Source organism: Canis lupus, chromosome 25, assembly GCF_011100685.1.
Source record: "Canis lupus familiaris isolate Mischka breed German Shepherd chromosome 25, alternate assembly UU_Cfam_GSD_1.0, whole genome shotgun sequence".
Lineage (NCBI taxonomy): Eukaryota > Metazoa > Chordata > Mammalia > Carnivora > Canidae > Canis > Canis lupus.
The window spans coordinates 26,732,012-26,751,095 of NC_049246.1; the positions used below are offsets into that span (position 1 = coordinate 26,732,012).

The 19,084-nt window shown below is 36.8% G+C and overlaps 1 protein-coding gene across 2 annotated transcripts in view; it reads right to left on the reverse strand.

Moving 5' to 3' along the window:
- MTMR9 (myotubularin related protein 9) overlaps positions 1-19,084 on the reverse strand; it is a 53,533-nt gene that overhangs the window by 4,894 nt on the left and 29,555 nt on the right. For both annotated transcript variants that reach the window (XM_038573658.1, XM_038573659.1), the window contains 3 exons: positions 17,049-17,190; positions 15,056-15,276; positions 5,201-5,352 (listed from right to left, as the gene is read on the reverse strand). In XM_038573658.1, coding sequence (XP_038429586.1) covers positions 5,201-5,352; positions 15,056-15,276; positions 17,049-17,190 — 515 coding nt within the window. The remainder of the gene's footprint in view (positions 1-5,200; positions 5,353-15,055; positions 15,277-17,048; positions 17,191-19,084) is intronic.

Below are 19,084 nucleotides of genomic sequence, written 5' to 3' on the forward strand. Positions count from 1 at the left end.
AAGGAAGATAGAAAGCAAAAAGATACATATAATAGATTAACATTATTTGATGCATTATGCATTATTATTATTTTTTAAATTCACATGTATGTTTTATTATACTCTGAAATAAGCAGGAATTTTGAGGTACTGAAAGTATAATTAAATATACTATATTTTTAAAATATTTTATTTATTTATTCATGAGAGAGACAGAGAGACAAAGGCAGAGACAGAGGCAGAGGGAGAAGCAGGCTCCATGCAGGGAGCCCAACGTGGGACTCGATCCCGGGACTCCAGGATCAGGCCCTGGGCTGAAGTTGGTGCTAAACCGCTGGGCCACCCAGGCTGCCCTTCATAGGTGAATTCTGCCAAACATTTAGAGAAGAGTTAACATCTATTCTTCTCAAACTAGTGCAAAAAATTAAAAAGGAAAGACTGCTTCCACACTCACTCCATGAGACCAGCATTACCCGGACACCAAAACCAAACAAAAATAGCAGAAAGAAAGAAAATTATAGGCCAATAACCCTCATGAACATAGATACAAAAATCCTGAACAAAATATTAGCAAACTGAAATCAACGATACATTAAAAGCATTATATACTATGATCAAGCAGGGTTTATTCTAGGGATGCCAGGATGGTTCAATACCCACAAATGAATCAACACAAAATGCCACATTAACAAAAAAAAGGATAAAATCATGTGATCATCTCAACAGATACATTTTGATAAAATTTGATAAATTTTTTTAAAATTTTTATTTATTTATGATAGTCAAGAGAGAGAGAGAGGCAGAGACATAGGCAGAGGGAGAAGCAGGCTCCATGCACCAGGAGCCTGACGTGGGATTCGATCCCAGGTCTCCAGGATCGCGCCCCGGGCCAAAGGCAGGCACTAAACTGCTGCGCCACCCAGGGATCCCAAATTTGATAAAATTTGATAAAATTCTTCATTTATGATTAAAAAGTCACAACTGGGTATAGAGCCCATGTATGACAAAATAACTAACATCATACACAACAGTGAAAAGCTGAAAGCTTTTCCTCTTATCACAAACAAGACAAGGGAAGCCTACTCTTACTAACACTTATTCAACACAATATTGGAGATCCTAGCCAAATTAGACAAGAAAAAGAAATAAAAGGCACACAAGTAGGAAAAGAAGTAAAACTGCCACTATTTGCAGATGACATGATACTACATATAAAAAATCCTGAAGATGCTCAACATCACTATCAGGGTGAAATGCTAATACCACAATGTGATATTAGCTCACACCTGTCAGAATGGTTATTATCAAAAAGACAAGAAATAACAACTGTTGGCAAAGATGCAGAGAAAAGGGAACTCTCATGCACTGTAGGTGGGAATGCAAAATTGTGTAGCCACAATGGAAGACAGTATGGAGGTTCCTCAGAGTATTAAAAATATACAACCATATGATCTAGCATTTCCACTTCTGGGTATTTATCCAAAGAAAATGAATACACAAATTCAAAAAGTTATATGCACTCTTATGTTAACTGTAGCATTATTTATGATAGCCAAGGTATAGGGAAGCCACTTAGGTGTCCATCAACAGATAAATGGATAAAGAAGATGTGGTATATACACAAATATATGGACTTTCCAGACATAAAAAAAGAACAGCTTCCTATTTGTAACAACATAGATGGGCCCAGAGGGTATTATGCCAAGTGAAATTAAGTCAGATGGAGACTGATAAGTACCATATAATTTCACTTATATGTGCAATCTAAAAAATAAAAACAAAATCAACAAAAAGAAAACAGAAATAGGGATGCCTGGGTGGCTCAGCAGTTGAGCGTCTGCCTTTGGCTCAGGGTGTGATCCCGCAGTCCGGGGATTGGGTCCCCCATCAGGCTCCCTGCATGGAACCTGTTTTTCCCTCTGCCTCTGTCTCTGCCTCTTTCTCTGTGTCTCTCATGAATAAATAAATAAAATCTTAAAACAAAAACAAAAACAAATAGATTCATAGATACAGAGAACAATCTGATGGTTGCCAGAGGGGAGGGAGATGGGATGATAGACAAAATAAGGGAAGGGGATTAAAAAGCACAAACTTCCAGTTATAAATAAGACATGGGGATGCAATATATAGCTTAGAGAACATAGTTAATAACAGTGTAACAGCTTTGTATGGTGACAGGCTACAGCTAGACTTATTTATCATGGTGATCACTTTGTAATGTATGAAAATATTGAATCACTATGTTGTACACCTGAAACTAATACATGTCAACTACACTTCAATTAAAGAAAATAATAAGAGCCTAAACTTCAGTGCACTCTCTCCCTGTCTCTTTACTTAAGAGGTGGTCTTCCTTTTTTATTTTTATTTTTTTAAAGATTTTATTTATTTATTCATGACAGACACAGAGAGAGACAGAGAGGCAGAGACATAGGCAGAGGGAGAAGCAGGCTCCATGTAGGGAGGCCGATGTGGGAGTCGATCCTGGGACTCCAGGATCATGCCCTGGGCCAAAGGCAGGCACTTAGTCACTGAGTCACCCAGGCGTCCCAAGAGGTGGTCTTCCAATTCTATAGGCAAGTCCTTCTTTCCCCAATAATAATTATCCTTTTATTATAGATTAAAAGGAAACATTTTCTTGTCTGCATAAATCTACATTAACTATATCATCCAACATAATGGCTTAGAGATATTCAAATAAGGAGGTACAAAAACTTTCCAGACAGCAATACGTCAGTAGCAGTAAGTTCAGAAAGGTTTTATGATTCTTTAAAACACTTTCTATGAACCAAACTAGAGAGTCCTACATGTCCACTGCCACTCTATCAGAAAGGGAAAATAGAGACACAGCTTAAAGACAACTTTGAGTTTTCTACGATATGAGCCTGTATTTAAAATCCTGTTCTTCGATGCAAGAATTACTTAATACTAATGGCTAACTATGATATAAATATAAATAGAGGAGTCATTTTAAGGGTCCAAGAGTAGTCAGTCTCCTTATATAGTCCATATACCTACTAAGAGAAGATCTTACCTCACACAAAATTTCTTCCAGTTCTATGTGGGGAACTAAACACATATGGAAACTCTGTTCTTAATGAAATGGTAGGAATTCATTCACATAACAACAAAGATTTCCTCCAAACACTTCATCTCTAAACTCTCAATGAGGTTTGGTAAAAACTGGTTAAATCATCATTCAGGCCATCCAACTCCAAATCTGGCTTTTCTCCCAAGTAGCTGCTAGTCACTCACTTCAGTTATTAAATGTGACAGTCGCTTTTAGGTAAATTGTCCCAGAAATCTTTAACAAAAAGTATGGATATATACTTGACAATAATGAACTGTATACCTAAATATGGTTAAAGTTGGTAATTTGTAATCTCTCACTTAAGAGATCACTTATCCCTCACCTGTGACTGTCTATAATCATCAATAAACTTAGCAAAGAAAATTTTTGAGCAGCCCGAAATTCCCAAAGTACTAAAGCTCAGACTCCGAGAATCTTGAGACTACCTGAGGTTGCTTTCCCACAATTCTAGCTTGGGGACACCTCAACAGGTAAGATTAGAATCATAAACTGAGGAGGAAGGAAGCAGCAAATGGCAGATATGCCAAGAGGAACGAGACATGTGAGCTGACATCCAGAGAAATGACAGAAACAGACTCAGTCTCAGAGAGCAAAGCAATCTGAGGCCCTTTTACATATAAAGGGCAAACAGCTTCCTACACATGAATTACTCTTGTGGGCAAAACATATTAAAAAGTGATATACTAATTGACATTTATGGTATTTCAGTTTAATTACCAAACAGCTAGCATTCCTGTGTGTCAGCTTTGTGCTGTTTAATGCAAAGATGAGTATAGATGTACTTGCTACATTCAAAATGATTAAAAAGAAATGGCATTTTGTAGTCTTTGTTTAATGGATGGCTAATATATGTTAGATAGATTTTGGTTATATTTTTAAAAACAAGCTTTGGTATTTATAGAGTAAATTTCAGGAGTGTGAAAAATTAACGTAGGTTAAATACCTTCTTTAGAATGGATTTGAAAATTAAGCATGGATTATCATTCCACATGAATAATGAGAAATGTGCATTACTGCACTGATGGTATTATGTATGTTTAGAGAACTTTACTAGAATGACTAGTTCATTAATTCTCCAATAGCATTTAACAGAAGAATCTATCCTAACAGTTGCTTAATAAAGGAAACAGAAGCCACCTCCTAGGAGCTTACAATTTATTCCTGTCCCAACTACCTACTGACTTTCTCACACAAAAAGTATTTTCCCTCATACTCATTAAAATGGCCACTACCAAGGGGGAAAGAGCTGAAAATAGCAAGTGTTGGCAAGGATCTAGAGAAACTGGAACCCTGTGCACTGTTGGTAGAAGTGTAAAATGGTGCAACTGTTATAAAAAATGGTATGGAGGTTCCTCAAAAAATTAAACAGAATTATCATATGATCCAGCAATTCCACTTCTGGGTACCTACCTAAAAGAATCAAAAGCAGGGTCTTAAAGAGATATTTGTGCATCTATGTGCCAGAAGGTGGAAGCAACCTGTGTCTATCAGTGGAAAACTATTCAGCCTTAGAAAGGAAGGACATTCTGACAGGCTACAGTATGGATGAATCTTGAGGACATCATGTTAAGTGAAAGAAGTCAGTCACAAAAAGACAAACATTGTATGATTCCACACATTCATATGAGGTACCTAGAGTAGTCAAACTCAGACACAGGAAGCAGGATGCCATTATCAGGAGCGATGGGAAGTTGTTTAGTGAGGAATAGAGTTTCAGATTTGCATGATGGAAAGTGTTGGAGACCCATTTCATGATGATATGGATATATATTGACAAGAATGAACTGTATACCTAAATATGATTAAACTGGTAATTTGTAATCATGATTAAAAACACTAATGTTATCTTCCTATCTAGGGAAAATATCCAATATAAACAGCAGTACCCACTGAAAAATCACTGTTAATTTCTGAATGGGGACTGAACAAAAGAAGTATGACTAGATAATGGACATGAAAGAGAGAGCCATGCCTACACCTTGAAAAAAAAAAAAAAACAGCAGTAATACACAGGTCTGAGGGTCAGGTCCATTCACCAAGTTCAAATGTCAATAGCAGCAGGTCCTTAGAGATCGTTCAGAGAGGATCCTTGACTATGGATAAAGAGTTTGCAAAGGATGCACAGCTTACCTTCCCATAGCTGAAGACTCTGTGGAGCAACTGAAGGCCAGATGACAAGATTGTTGGCTTCAAAGAGAGGATTGGTGAACTTACTCAGTTCACTGGGCCGATTAACCCAGGACCACAGAGACATCGTTTTCTGCTGCAGCTTCAACTTACATCTAATTGAGGAAGAAAACTGCAGTTAAAGCAATTAAATGATAACAACCACTATTACATGCTCCTCCCAAGAGGACAGTTTCTTCTCTCTGTATACTAGAAGGCAGAACACAAAACATGGGAATAAAATGTTGTGAAATAGAAATATTTGTCAGAAAATTCAACCAGCATTATAACTCTCAATAACAACAAAACACTTTCATAGGCTTTCAAAGCCTCCCAGGAGGATAAAATCAGAATCTGGTCATGTTTAGGTATGGTATTAAATATTAACCTAGGGACATCTGGGTGGCTCAGTGGTTGAGCATCTGCCTTCAGCTCATGGCGTGATCCTGGGGTCCCGGGATCGAGTCCCACATCAGGCTCCCTACATGGAGTCTGTTTCTCCCTCTGCCTATGTCTCTGTGTCTCTCATGAATAAATAAATAAAAATCTTTAAAAAAAAAAATGAACATTAACCTAGAGAACAGAATGTTTATATGCAAAAGTTCTTTATTGTATCTGGCACAGTATTTTAATTTAAGATCACTAAATATATAAATTACATGAATATAAAATACAGATGGACTGTCAAATATTAAAAATGAGTATGTATCTTGATATAAATACAGATTTAATCTATATTTATACACAACAAACAGCCTTCATAATAATCCTGAAATTCTATAACACTCTTTTATCATAAAATAAATTCACAGGGATAGAAAGTGAACTGGTACATTTTCAAAAAAGTAAATAAAAAAAAAAGTAAATTTTAACAAGTGAAAGATAATTGGTGGTTAACCTTACATTAACCAAAAAGATAACATATTCAATTTTTACAGGATTCTATTTAAGTTGAAGTTTTGCTGTAAAACTGGTTATGTCTCTGAAACTACTTGGTTATTAGTTAATTATGTGCTAATTAATTTATTTATGCTAGCAATAAAAAGAATCCATGTAATCAAAGAACTCATGTAGTACTGGAATTTAATTGCTAGAAGAGCAAATCCTATACCATGTTTCCAGGAATCAGGCATGGTGAGGATAGGAAACCACTGTACCCACTGCCCCTGCAGTAAGTGGTTTGGCACCACTCTCCATACAGCTTTGGAATCCTTCTTAATCAGCCCTATTGGTAGGATCTACCAAATGGCAATCAGAATGTGAGATAAAATACATTTGTAATCCCTTTATTAAAGGCTAGTTCTGAGGGATACTCATAAGTATAACACCAAAAATAAGTCCTCAAATGTATTATTTAAATACAGAATAAGGGCATTTGGGTGACTCAGTGTGTAAAGCATCTCCCTTCAGCTCAGGTCATAATCCCAGGGTCCCAGAATCAAGTCCTACATCTTGCTCCTTGCTCAGCAGTGAGGTCTGTTTCTCCCTCTGCCCCTCCCTCTGCTTGATCTCTTTTTCTCTCAAATAAATACAGAAAATCTTAAAAAAAAAAAAAAAAAAGCTGAACTAAAGTTATATACATTACTTTATTGAAAAGTGTCTTAAAGTCTTTAACGATTATTTTGTGACTTTTTGAGGTAGGTAGGTACATTATACCACATTACCCAGATTTAATCAAGGTAAATCACCAATTCTCTCCCTCCCCCAATAAAATTATAGTTTAGGGGTTAAGTCGAACATGCTTTAAGAAATGGCAGGATAAAGGGTTGCTTGGGTGGCTCAGTCAGTTAAGCATCTGACTTGATTTCGGCTCGGGTCATGATCTCAGGGCCATGAGATCAAAACCCACATCAGGTTCCATGCTGACTGCAAAGCTTGCTTAAGATTCTCTCTCTTCCTTTCCCTCTGACCCTTCCCTGCCACTCCTGTGTGCACACACGCACACACATGCTCTGTCTAAAAAAAACAGATAATAAATGGCAGGATGAGATATTACATTTCTAATATATTTAAGTGCCCTGAAGTTTCCTTTGTAATGATTATTTGTATGTAATCTTTAATCTTTTTTTAAGATTTTATTTATTTAGATTTTATTTATTTATTCATGAGAGACACAGAGAAAGGCAGAGGAAGAAGCAGGCTCCCTGTGGGGAACCTGATGTGGGACTCGATCCTAGAACCCTGGGATCACGACCTGAGCCAAAGGCAGACGCTGAACCACTGAGCTACCCAGGTTCCCCTGTAATCTTTCATCGCCTAAATAACGAAAACCAAAATAAAACAGGAAAGCCTTGTTGACACGTACAACTTTCTTTTGTTTAGCATTTTTTTTTTAAGATTTTATTTATTTATTCATGAGAGACATACACAGAGCGAGAGAGAGAGAGAGAGAGAGACATAAGCAGAGGGAGAAGCAGGCTCCATGCAGGGAGCCCGATGCAGAACTCGATCCCGGGTCTCCAGGATCACGCCCTGGCCTGAACTGCTGAGCCACCTGGGCTGCCCCTTGTTTAGCATTTTAAAAGCATATCTCACCATGAATCCTTTTTGATGTAATACTTTTTAACACTGCTTGGTACTAGTGTCTATCAAAGAAACTATAAATATACTTCATTTCACATGCTGACTCCCAACTGCTAAAGGTTATCAATTATCTTTCCTTTTCTTAAGCATCAGATGACACAGAGCATGAAGTACTTGCTGTCACATTCAGTAGAATCAATGTGCCAGCCAGAGTAATACTGTGGCTCTGTGTCAAAATGCCAACAGTGGTAAGTTCTAGGCTCATGACTAAGTAGGTGTTAGAAGATTCAAGAAAGAATGAATGAAAGAACTGACATTTTAAAAAATACTTATTATATGACAGGTATTATACTAGTTTTCACATGTGTGTTGTTTGATCCTCACTAGAACCCAGTGTGGCAGAGGTTAATTTTTGCCTTTAATATAGGCGGAAGTAGATTCAGAGAAGTCACCTGGCTAGTAAGTGGCATAGTAGAGATTCAAACTCAAATCTACTTTCAAGTCTTGAACTTTTTCCATTAACGTACATTGGAAAGAATGAGGAAGAGGCTGATGACAGTAAAAAGGAAAGTACCTAAAGTTTCTCAGGGCTTAGTTTAAAATGTTGCATGTAGGTGTGGGACTTCTGGAATGGTAGGGTGAGGACCTCTGTATATCTTCTCTAAACAGTAATGAAAACAGTGGCAAAAACAGTCAAAATAAGTATGTTCACAACTCTGGAAATTAACAAAAGGCTTATGACAACCTGAGGAACACTCTTCAAGAAAAACTAATGAACCTCTGAAAGAATAGGATTCATAGCATTTTAACTTGGCCAATGCCAAAACCCTTTTCCTAGCTCTGCAGTATCACTGCAAACCAGTAAGCAAACTTGTAGCCACAGAAGGGGCAGACCAGCTCTGGAGCTCCTCCAAAAATACTACTCCCAGAGCACAAATCACTATTTGATATTCTTGAAGCTCCCTAGTAAAGCTTCCTTTGTACAGTCCTGTAATTTGACTGACTCACAGCTTTCTTAGAGAGAAAAGCCCTATTCCCCAGGGTATTTGTCAAAAATCAATGAGCAGAAACTATTTAACATCATAGTTGCCTGAGGCACCTAGCCAGTTTGGGGCAAATAAGAGCCTAGGAAAAATCATAAAAGATTTGGGGACTGAGATGTCCATGTGTAGCAGGGGGTAGGGTGGGGGCTTTGTAAAGCTCTGACATATTCCCAGGAATTCAAAAGGATGTGCATATGCCTAGGAAATGCTTGAGATAGTCCCAATTCTTTCTCCTCTGGCTGAACCTAAGGCCCTGTACAAGCTGAAGGTTAAAGCAGAGTTGTAAACTACCTGAGCATTGAAGTCATGCCTCTCAATACACATAGGGCCTCTCAGTAAAGGATGAAAGAGTTATTCATTCAGAAGATAGAGGATCTAATTTCCAGATTTGCCATATTATATCTAAAGCATCAGTTTTCAAAAAAAGCAAATTATAATATACACAAAGAAATGAAAATGTGTGGCCCATACTCAGGGGGAAAAACAGTCAAAAGAAACTGTCCCTCAGAGAGGGGGAACATATTGAACTTACTTGACTAAGACTTTATTTTATGTACAATTTTATTTACTTGAGAAACAGCAAGCGAGAGAAAAAGCACGAGTCAAGAAAAAGAGCATGAATTGAGGAAAAGGGCTGAAGGAGAGGGAGAAGCAGACTCCTCATTGAGCAGGGAACCCGACATGGGGCTGATTCCAGGATCCTGGGGTCATGACCTAAGCTGAAGGCAGATTCTTAATCGACTGAGCCACCAGGTACCCCACTAGACAAAAAGCCAGCTATCATAACTGGGTTCACAGAGCTGAAGAAAAATGCCTGAAAAATTAAAGGAAAGTATAACAATACTTTACCAAAAGGACGGTACAGAGGCAAAAATTATTAAAAAAAGAACCAAAAAGAAATCCTGATTTGAAAGTATAACTGAAATGAAAAATGACCATAGGAACTCAACAGTAGATATAAACTGACAGAAGAATCAATGAATTTGAATATAGGTCGATTGAAATTATTAATTTCTGAGGAAAAGAAAGAAAAACTGAAGAAAATTTAAAAGAATCTCCAAACCTATGGAATACCATCAAATATACCAACATGAACAACAGGCGTTCCAGATGGAGAAAAGAAAAAAGCAGAACAAATGTTTGGAAAATAATATCTGAAAACTTCTCAAATGTGATTCTCCATACCTTAGAAGATTAAGGAATTTATCCAAGTAGGATAAATTCAAAGTGGTCCACACTAAGACATATCAATGTCAAACTGTCAAAAGCCAAAGGAAATGAGAATTGTAAAAGCAGCAAGAGAAAAAAGACCCATTATGTAGAGGGGGGCTCCTCAATGAAAGTAACAGCTGACTTATCAGAAACCATGAAGTCAGAACACAGTATTATGACATATTTGGGGTATTTGTGTGGCACAGTTGGTTAAGTGTACAACTCTTGGCTTCAGCTCAGGTTGTGATCTCCAGGTTATGAGATTGAGCTCCACATCGGGCGCAATGCTCAGTGCAGGTCGGCTTAAAATTCTCTTTCCCTCTGCCTCTGCCCCTCACCTCTGTGCTCGCTCCCTCTAAAATAATCTTAAAAAAAGAAAAAAAAAGACTGTTGACCAAGATGTCTACCAGCTAAACTATGCCTCAAAAATGAAGAAGAGTGATGCCAGCAAAAATGGCAGAGTAGGTAACTCCAAATGCCCATCCCTTCACAGAAACACTGAAAATGCAAAGTAGGTTAGAACCTACTTTGTCAGACTTCTGGGAAATAGAAGTTTACACCACATAAGTAAATGAAGAATCAGGAAAAGGGAACCAGAAAGACCATAAAAAAGCTTTATGACATTTTTATTTGCTCTTGCCCCACCCATTCCCTAGCCCATGTTCTCAGTATGGGACTCTGGTCTCTGGCTCCAGAGGGAACAGAGCAGTCCCTATTCACAAAGAATTATGTCTCTCTGTTCTAACTTGTCCAAGGGCTACCAGGAACCCATGTCTTTGTTATGCCTAACTTGGAAATCACCATAGGCAGAAAAGTGGTGGGCATTCCTAGAAGACATAAGGTGAATGGACAACCTATAGCCAACTGTGGGCAAAGATTATGGTTAAGGGGTACAAGAGAACACCAAAAGCCTATGGAAAAAGATTCTTTGGAAAATCAGAGTTGCCCATGTATATGGAAGAATTCAGAAAGCCATATGCATGCTCAAGGCAGGAAATATGCTCAGAAAAGGCCCAAGAAGATCCCAAGATAATGGTTTTTGCTGATCTCTAGCCTCAGTGAGGGCCAGAAGTGAAGGCAGAGGCCTGACTAAACACTGAAGGAATATTCCAGCAGAAAGCCCATCTGCAAAGACTGCAAAAGGATTTTTTTCCTTTGTTGTGAGTGGTTTTCCCTTTCACTTTTTCCTCCCTGTTCTTCCCTCTCTCTTGGCTCCAGGCATTCAAAGAAATCACTGTCAAACACTAGCTGAACACAAACTAAAAGAACAGATACTTTAGAAACTACACATGAGAAAAAAAATACACTTCACAAAATAGTTTAGAAAAGGACTAAATAAACAGTTATTCGGAAGAGTGGGAAGAATCTGTTTTCCACAGAACCACCTTAAAATATTTTAAACGTCGGGACGCCTGGGTGGCTAAACGGTAGAGCACTTGCCTTTGTCTCAGGGTGTGATCCCAGAGTCTTGGGATTAAGTTCCACATTGGGCTTCCTGCATAGAACCTGCTTCTCCCTCTGCCTGCGTCTCTGCCTCTCTCTGTGTCTTTCATGAATAAATAAATAAAATCTTTTAAAAATGTATTTTAAATGTCCAGATTTAAAATTACAAATGATGAAAAAAAGAAAAAAAAAGCCATAGAAAGTATGGCCCGTTTAAAGGAAAAAATTAATGGAAATTGTCCCTGAGAAAACACTGACTTTGCTTTCACTAGATAAAACCCAAAACTAAGGACAAAAAACTAAAGGAAACCAGGAGAACAATGTCTCAAAACCTAGACTATATCAATAAAAAGACAAAATTATAAAACAGTATCAAACAGAAATTCTGGAACTTAAAAGTATAATATCTGAAATTTTAAAAAACCTTACTAGATGATTTTACTTTATTTATTTAAAAAAATTTTTTTAATGATTTTGCTTATTATTCATGAAAGACAGAGAGAGAGAGAGAGGCAGAGATGCAGGCAGAGGGGGAAGCAGGCTCCATGCAGGGAGCCCAACATGGGACTCGATCCTGGGTCTCCAGGATCAGGCCCTGGGTTGAAGGCGGCGCTAAACCGCTGAGCCACCCGGACTGCCCGACTAGATGATTTTAATAGCAGATCTGAGCAGGCACAGAATAAGCAAATCTGAAGACAGGACAACTGAAATGCCCCACTCTGAGAAGAACAAAAAAAAAGGAATAAAGAAAAATTAACAGAGCCTAAGCAGCCTGTGGATACCAATATATGTATAGTAGGAGTCCCAGAAAGAGAAGAGAGAAAAGGGAACAGGAATATATAAAGAACTAATGGCCAATTTGTCAGTTATACCTCAATACAAATGGAAAAAACTAAACACAAAAAGAAGCACATACATAAAAATATTAAAGGCTGAAAATTCCCCAAACTCAATAAAAGACACAAATTTACACATTTAAAAGTTCAATGGGCTCCAAGAAGGATAAGGGCAAAGAGACCCATACTGAGACACATTATAGTGAAACTGACAAAAGCCAGACAGAGAATCTTGAAAGCAGCAAGAGAGAAGTCCTCATGTAGAAGGATCCTTCATCATCCTTCTACCACAGATTTCTCATCAGAAACTACGGAGGCCAGGAGGGAGAGCAATGACATTTCTAAAGTTCTTATAGGAAAAAAAAAACCCTAAAACAAAAACAAAACTACCTACCAAGAACTCTACACCCAGGAACACTATTCTTCAAAAATGTAGGAGAAATTAAGACATTCCCAGATAAATAGAGAGGGAGTCCATTGCTAGAAGACTTGCTTTACAAGAGAAATGCAAAAAGGAATCCTTTAAGCTAAAATGAAAGGACCCCAGATGGTAACTCAAAGCCATATGAAGAAAAATAACTTCAGTAAAGATAACTACATATGAGAGTATAAAAGTAAATTATTGTATTTTTGTCTTCTTTATTTCCTACCTAATTTAAAAGACAAATGGATAAAAATAATAATAAATCCACATTAATGGGAACATAAGAATATAATTATATATAAGAATGTAATTTGTGATAACATATAGGAGAGTGGAGCTTTGAAAGAGCAAAGTTTTGTATGCTACTGAAGCTAAGCTTGTATTCAAGTAGATTGTTATAAATTTGGGATGTTAGTTGAAATCTACCTGGCAACCAGTAAAAAAAAAATGTTAATGTACATAAAAATAAATAAGAAGGGAATCAATAGTATGCTATTAAGTATCAATTAAACACAAAGGAAGGCAAGTAATGGAGGAGACAGAGAACAAAAGAGGTATAAGACAAACAATATAAATCTCAAACTGGCAGAAATAAGCCATTCCTTTTCAATAATCACTTTAAATATAAATGAAGTAAACTCTCCAATCAAAATGCAGAGATTGGCAGAATGCATTAAAAAATGTGATCCAACTATATATTGCCTACAAAAGATTCACTTTTGACTCAAAGATCAAAAAGATTGAAAATAAAAGGATGAAAAAAGATTTTCCACATAAATAGTAACCAACGGAGAGCTGGAGTGAATATAACTACATCAGATGAAATAAACTTTAAGACAAAAACTCTAACAAGAGACAAAGAACAATGTTATAAGCTAGAAAAAAAGTCAATCCATCAAGAAGATAAACAATAATTATACATAAACATACATGCACCTTACACCAGAGCCACAAAATAGATGAAGCAAAAACTGATAGAACATGATAGAAATAGACAATTCTACAATATAGTTGAGGACTTTAATATCCCACTTTTGATAATGTTTTGAACTAGGAAGAAGACCAATAAGGAAATACAGGATTTGAACAAAAGGTAAGACAAATATAGAACATTCTGCTCAATGACATCAGAGTACATATTCTCAAGTGCACATGAAACATTCTTTAGGATAGATCACACATTAGGCCACAAAACAAATTTCAATAAATCTTAAAAGACTGAAGTCATACAAGTATCTTCTCCCAACTACAACAGCATGGAGTTAGAAATCAGTAACAGAAGAAAAAAATGGAAAATTCATAAATATGTGGAATTATAGAACACAATTTTAAACACGCAGTGGGTTACAGAAGAAATCATAAGAGAAATTAGAAAATACAGATGAATGAAAATGAAAACATGACATGCTAACACAAAGAATGGGGATCCAGTGAAAGCAGTGCTCAGATGGAAACTTATAGCAGTAAAAACCTACATTAAAAAAGAACGAAGATCTCACATCGGTGACTTTTAAATCAGTAATTTCATACCTTAAAGAACTGGAAAAAGAAGGGCAAACTAAACCAGTGCTAGCAGAAAGAAGGAAAGAATAAGAGTAGAGAGTAGACAGACGAAATAGAGAATAGACAGAGTGTCAATGAAATCAAAAGGTGGTTCCAGGAAAAAACCAACAAAACTGTCCCTTTAGCTGAAATGACAAAGGAAAAAAGAGAAGAGGAAGCCTTTTGACTGTACCCAACTGAGATTACCAGTTAAGCACCTTTGAGGATCATTCTGATAGGAATCTTCTTAATTAAACCTATAAACTCGATGGTGTCTGGACTATAAAGTGAGACTGTCCCTCTGGACCTGAGGACAGTGTGACAGATAAACTTTGGAGCAAAAGAAGGAAGACCTGTATTATAACCCCACTATTGGTGACCAACTGGCTGTGTGTCCCTGGTCAAGTCATTTAACTTTTCTAGATACTCTCCTCCCAATCTATAAAACTGGATAGAGGATGGAGTTGGATTATATGTTAAGGCTTCTTCCAGATGTAAGATTGCCATGATCTTATACAAGAAAATTAACATTGAATGGTTGCCCAATTTACTCAAAGCTTTTAAATCAGTGTATGGACTAATTTTAATCTAATAGAAAAAAGTCTAGGACATGCTCTCACCTAGGATGGGATAGGCTCATATAACACATTTCATATTATTTAACTTATACTAGCTGTAACCTCTACCATCTTATCAATAACATTAATGTAGAAACCAAATCCTGGTCTCTTTTAGGAAGTGACCAAAACAAAATACAAACGGAATGGCCCCCATCCCATGTAAGCAGTGTACCCACCTTTCACTTTCATTGTTGCCCAGAAATGTTCCAAACTGTGAGGCATATGCATGCTCAAAGAGCATGATGAGGAAATTCTCATTAAATTCAAAAGAACAAGGAAATTGACGAAGTATCTGCCACACACAGTCCAAGAAGAGAAGAAATACAGGTGACTCCCACTTCTGCTTACTATTACAATAGGCTGACTGTGCACAGCGCTGCTGGAACGGGTGACCAGCCTAAGACAGAAGATGGAAATGTGACAGTCATGGCCTAGTGAGAGCACATTACAGCACATTCTATTACCATTATTTCACACAGTTGCAACAAAACTCTTATTGAAGGAACACCATATAATTTGGATGGCTGCTGTTTAATCATTTCAATTGATTTTAATTAATAAATTTAAACAATTTTCAGTAACTAAGGAAAAAAACCATGACTTCCAAATATTTAACAAGGCTGTGCAGTTAAGGCATAACCATAAGAACTGCAATTATGCTAGGTGAATTCTATAAAGTAAAATTTTCTAGGTCTGTAATTTCTAGCAAAGTCAAAGAATATATGGTCTTCAGGGACCACACAAAAGACAGCTACCACCTTTTCTCTATCCAAAGTGTGGTAGATTGTTGTAAACTATGTAAGCCTCACCCATAAATGGAAATAAATATGGGTTTCTCACACACAAACTTTATAAAGTCACTCCTGATACTGAATACTTAATTACATGTGAAAAAAAATTCTTTAGGAATACTTTTGTATTAGAGATAAAATTGTCCCTACTTCCCTCTTCTCTCAAAAAAAGAACTGGAAGAGTCTGACCTCTACTGACTAAAGTAAATTTAAGAATCATTTGGCTCTTTGGCTCACCCAGAACCTGAGTATTGACCTTAACCCAAATCATACCCTTCTAGGTATTTCACACACTTGCTTTTATCTTTAGATCCTTATACTACCTTACCTGACAAAGAAAATGTCATGAACATTTTCCACTAGCTAATGGTGTTTTGATACCCATTGGAATGGTAATATATAAGTATGTAAATCACATTCCCCTATTTGTTTGCTATGCATCATGAATGTCGCTGAAGAGATTTTTACCAAATATTTGGGATGGTCTCACTTGAACAGAGATACAGGTCAGTTGTGAGGCAGGTGAATATGGTATACGTAAGAGCATTAACACATAATAAATCTAAATTTTAACTACAAGGGCCAGAAATGATTTTTCTCCAGAGATGCTTCTACTTTTAAGATCTATCTAAACATTTGTTCTTAATCACATTTACTAAATTACATAGTGTATATACATTTATAAGTTAATCTCTGACTTAAAGGATTTCAATCTATTTCATGAAGCCTTTATTTCAGTTGTCATTCAGCATTACGTGATTGCACTGTGCTGTGTCCTAGGGATAAAAGAGAAACAGGACATGGTTCCCTGACCTCAAAGGAATCACTTAATTTGGATGTAGTTTCAGGACTAAGGCATGAAGACAATGGATCGATTTTATCTGTGATGAAGGTTAAGGTCCCAAGACTGCATGAGAGCAGCGACATTTAGTTGTATCTTAAAGCATAAGAAGGATTTCACCTGGTGAGGCAAGAGGATAAGGTGAAGCCAGACAAGCAACAGGCAGAAAGTGCTAGAGCACATGCCTTATAATTACAAGTCCTCACACCCCCTTCCTGGTTTTGATGTTTTTTTTCCTCTCTAGCAGAGACTGTTTCACATTTTTTGTTATTTCCCCTATAGGTAACAAAGTATAACTAATAAGAGTTTGTTAAGGGAATGAAATACCAAGTGAGCAATACAAGCAGAGAGGCACAAAAATTGAGATGCAGTGAGGATATATAAACATTTACTGAGAGGATTAACTGCTCCCAGAAAATTAAACATACAGGTTAAACATTTTAATCAATCAAAATTTCACAAATTCTATCCATTCCTGCAAACTGGGATCACATCAATTATTAGCAGTTTCTGTGCATACGAAGTAGATTTTCTCACCTGCAGCCACTCTCTTTCTATCAGGGCCTCAAAACCACGGATGGTCCTGCTTCTCGGTTCCAAGATGATCTGGGCCAGGGAGGTAACCTGAAGTGTGGAATCAGTTCCTTCTGTTCCATGAATCAATATGGATGCCCCTTCCCTGATAGGAAAATCCAGAGTACAAAATGGGATACTCCTAACATGATCAGTCAACTCTATTAATAACATTTATTAAGTACAGTATTTCAAACTCATGCATTCTGCTCTGTCCAGTAGGGTTTAGAGGAAAAATAAGGCACATGTAGAGTTTCTCTTAGGGAAAAAACCCTAACATACACTTAAAAGTTATTTTTCTCTATCTTTCTGATGCTGATTCTACCTTTCTACCATCAGCTGACTATATAAGGATGCCTTCATTACTTGTAATGTAATGGATCTAGGAAACAATAGCTAAACCACACTTTCTGAAACATGAAAACAAGAAGAAACATAAAACTGTCAATCTAGGAAGTCAGTGGCAATGGTACTACTATATCATGATACTTAGGAGGAGTCTGGGACTCCATTATTCTAAAAACAGTTGAAGGAAACCCCAAAAACTAAATTAAGCACATCTTCTCCCCTTCCCTTCTTCCAACTCTTATATTGAAAGGACAGTGAAGAAGATTTTAAGACAACAGAAAATAACCTCACCACTTTCCCATAAGAATTTCAAGTTTGGTGACTACTATTAATTCTTTCCCCATGTGTCTATATCCTTTAGGTAGCTATAACAAAAGGTAATTTCTTAGTATTTCCACTTTTATTACAAACATTTTCTCATGTTTCCATATTACCTTTAGAAGCATTGTATTAATGGTTATATAATATTCTATTAGGTGATCAACTACAATTTACTTAAGTGAGAATTAGACATTTAGGTCATTGCCAATTTTTATTAGACTGGAGATGATGTACTTAGCTTTTTGTCTCTTGTTGAATTATTTGAGTTTTTAATTTTGAAAATAAGACTCCCTGTCATTCACCTATGGTTAGGTTAACAGCCTCATCCTTAGGATAAAATCTCATGACTATGTAGAAGGGTATGAGCAAATATTTTAAGGCTTCTGATGTACATATTGAATCTATATATCTTAGTTATCTGTGGTATATTTTAAATTTAATTCAATTAATCTAAGGTCTATTTTTACATTTTGAGCAATTAATTATAAAGGCAGATTTTTATGGAGGTATATGTTTTTTTACGGCAGCCAGCTAAGTCTAAACAAAGGAAGGGGGCAGCCTGGGTGGCTCAGCGGTTTAGTGCCTGCCTTCCACCCAGGGCGTGATCCTGGAGACCCGGGATTGAGTCCCACGTCAGGCTCCCTGCATGAAGACTGCTTCTCCCTCTGCCTGTGTCTCTGCCTCTCTCTCTGTGTCTCTCATGAATAAATAAAAATAAATTAAAAATCTTAAAAATAAATAAATAAATAAGTAAACAAAGGTGGGGATAAATACTGTTCTGCATCTCAGGTTGCCTTGACCTGCAGCATCCCATTATTATGGATGCAAACCCAGATAACATGGTGATAAGTGTTCAATATCATTTGAAGTTTATAAGAAAACAGAAGCCTCTGTATTCATCATGCAAGGGGAAATCTTTTTTTAAAAAATATTTTATTTAAATTAAATTTGCCAACTTACAGTATAACACCTAGTGCTCATCCAATCAAGTGCCCTCCTTAGTGCTTGTCACCCACTTATCCAACCCCCCACCTCTTCCCCTTCTGCAATCCTTTGTTTGTTTCTCAGAGTTAGGAGTCTCTCATGGTTTGTCTTCCTCTCTAATTTAAGGGGAAATCTTTTAAACTTAGGTTAAAAAGAAACAAAACCCTTCGCATTAACATATCATTCTGTAATACTGATTTCTCTGCCAAAGTACCTCTTCTTAACTCCTATATTTCATTAGATAAATGAGCTTCACCTAAAACAAAGAACAGTGCCAGCTTAGAAATCCCAATGCCAAGAATCTCTGCCCATTCCTGATTTTGTCATTAACTCACCACATGATCTTA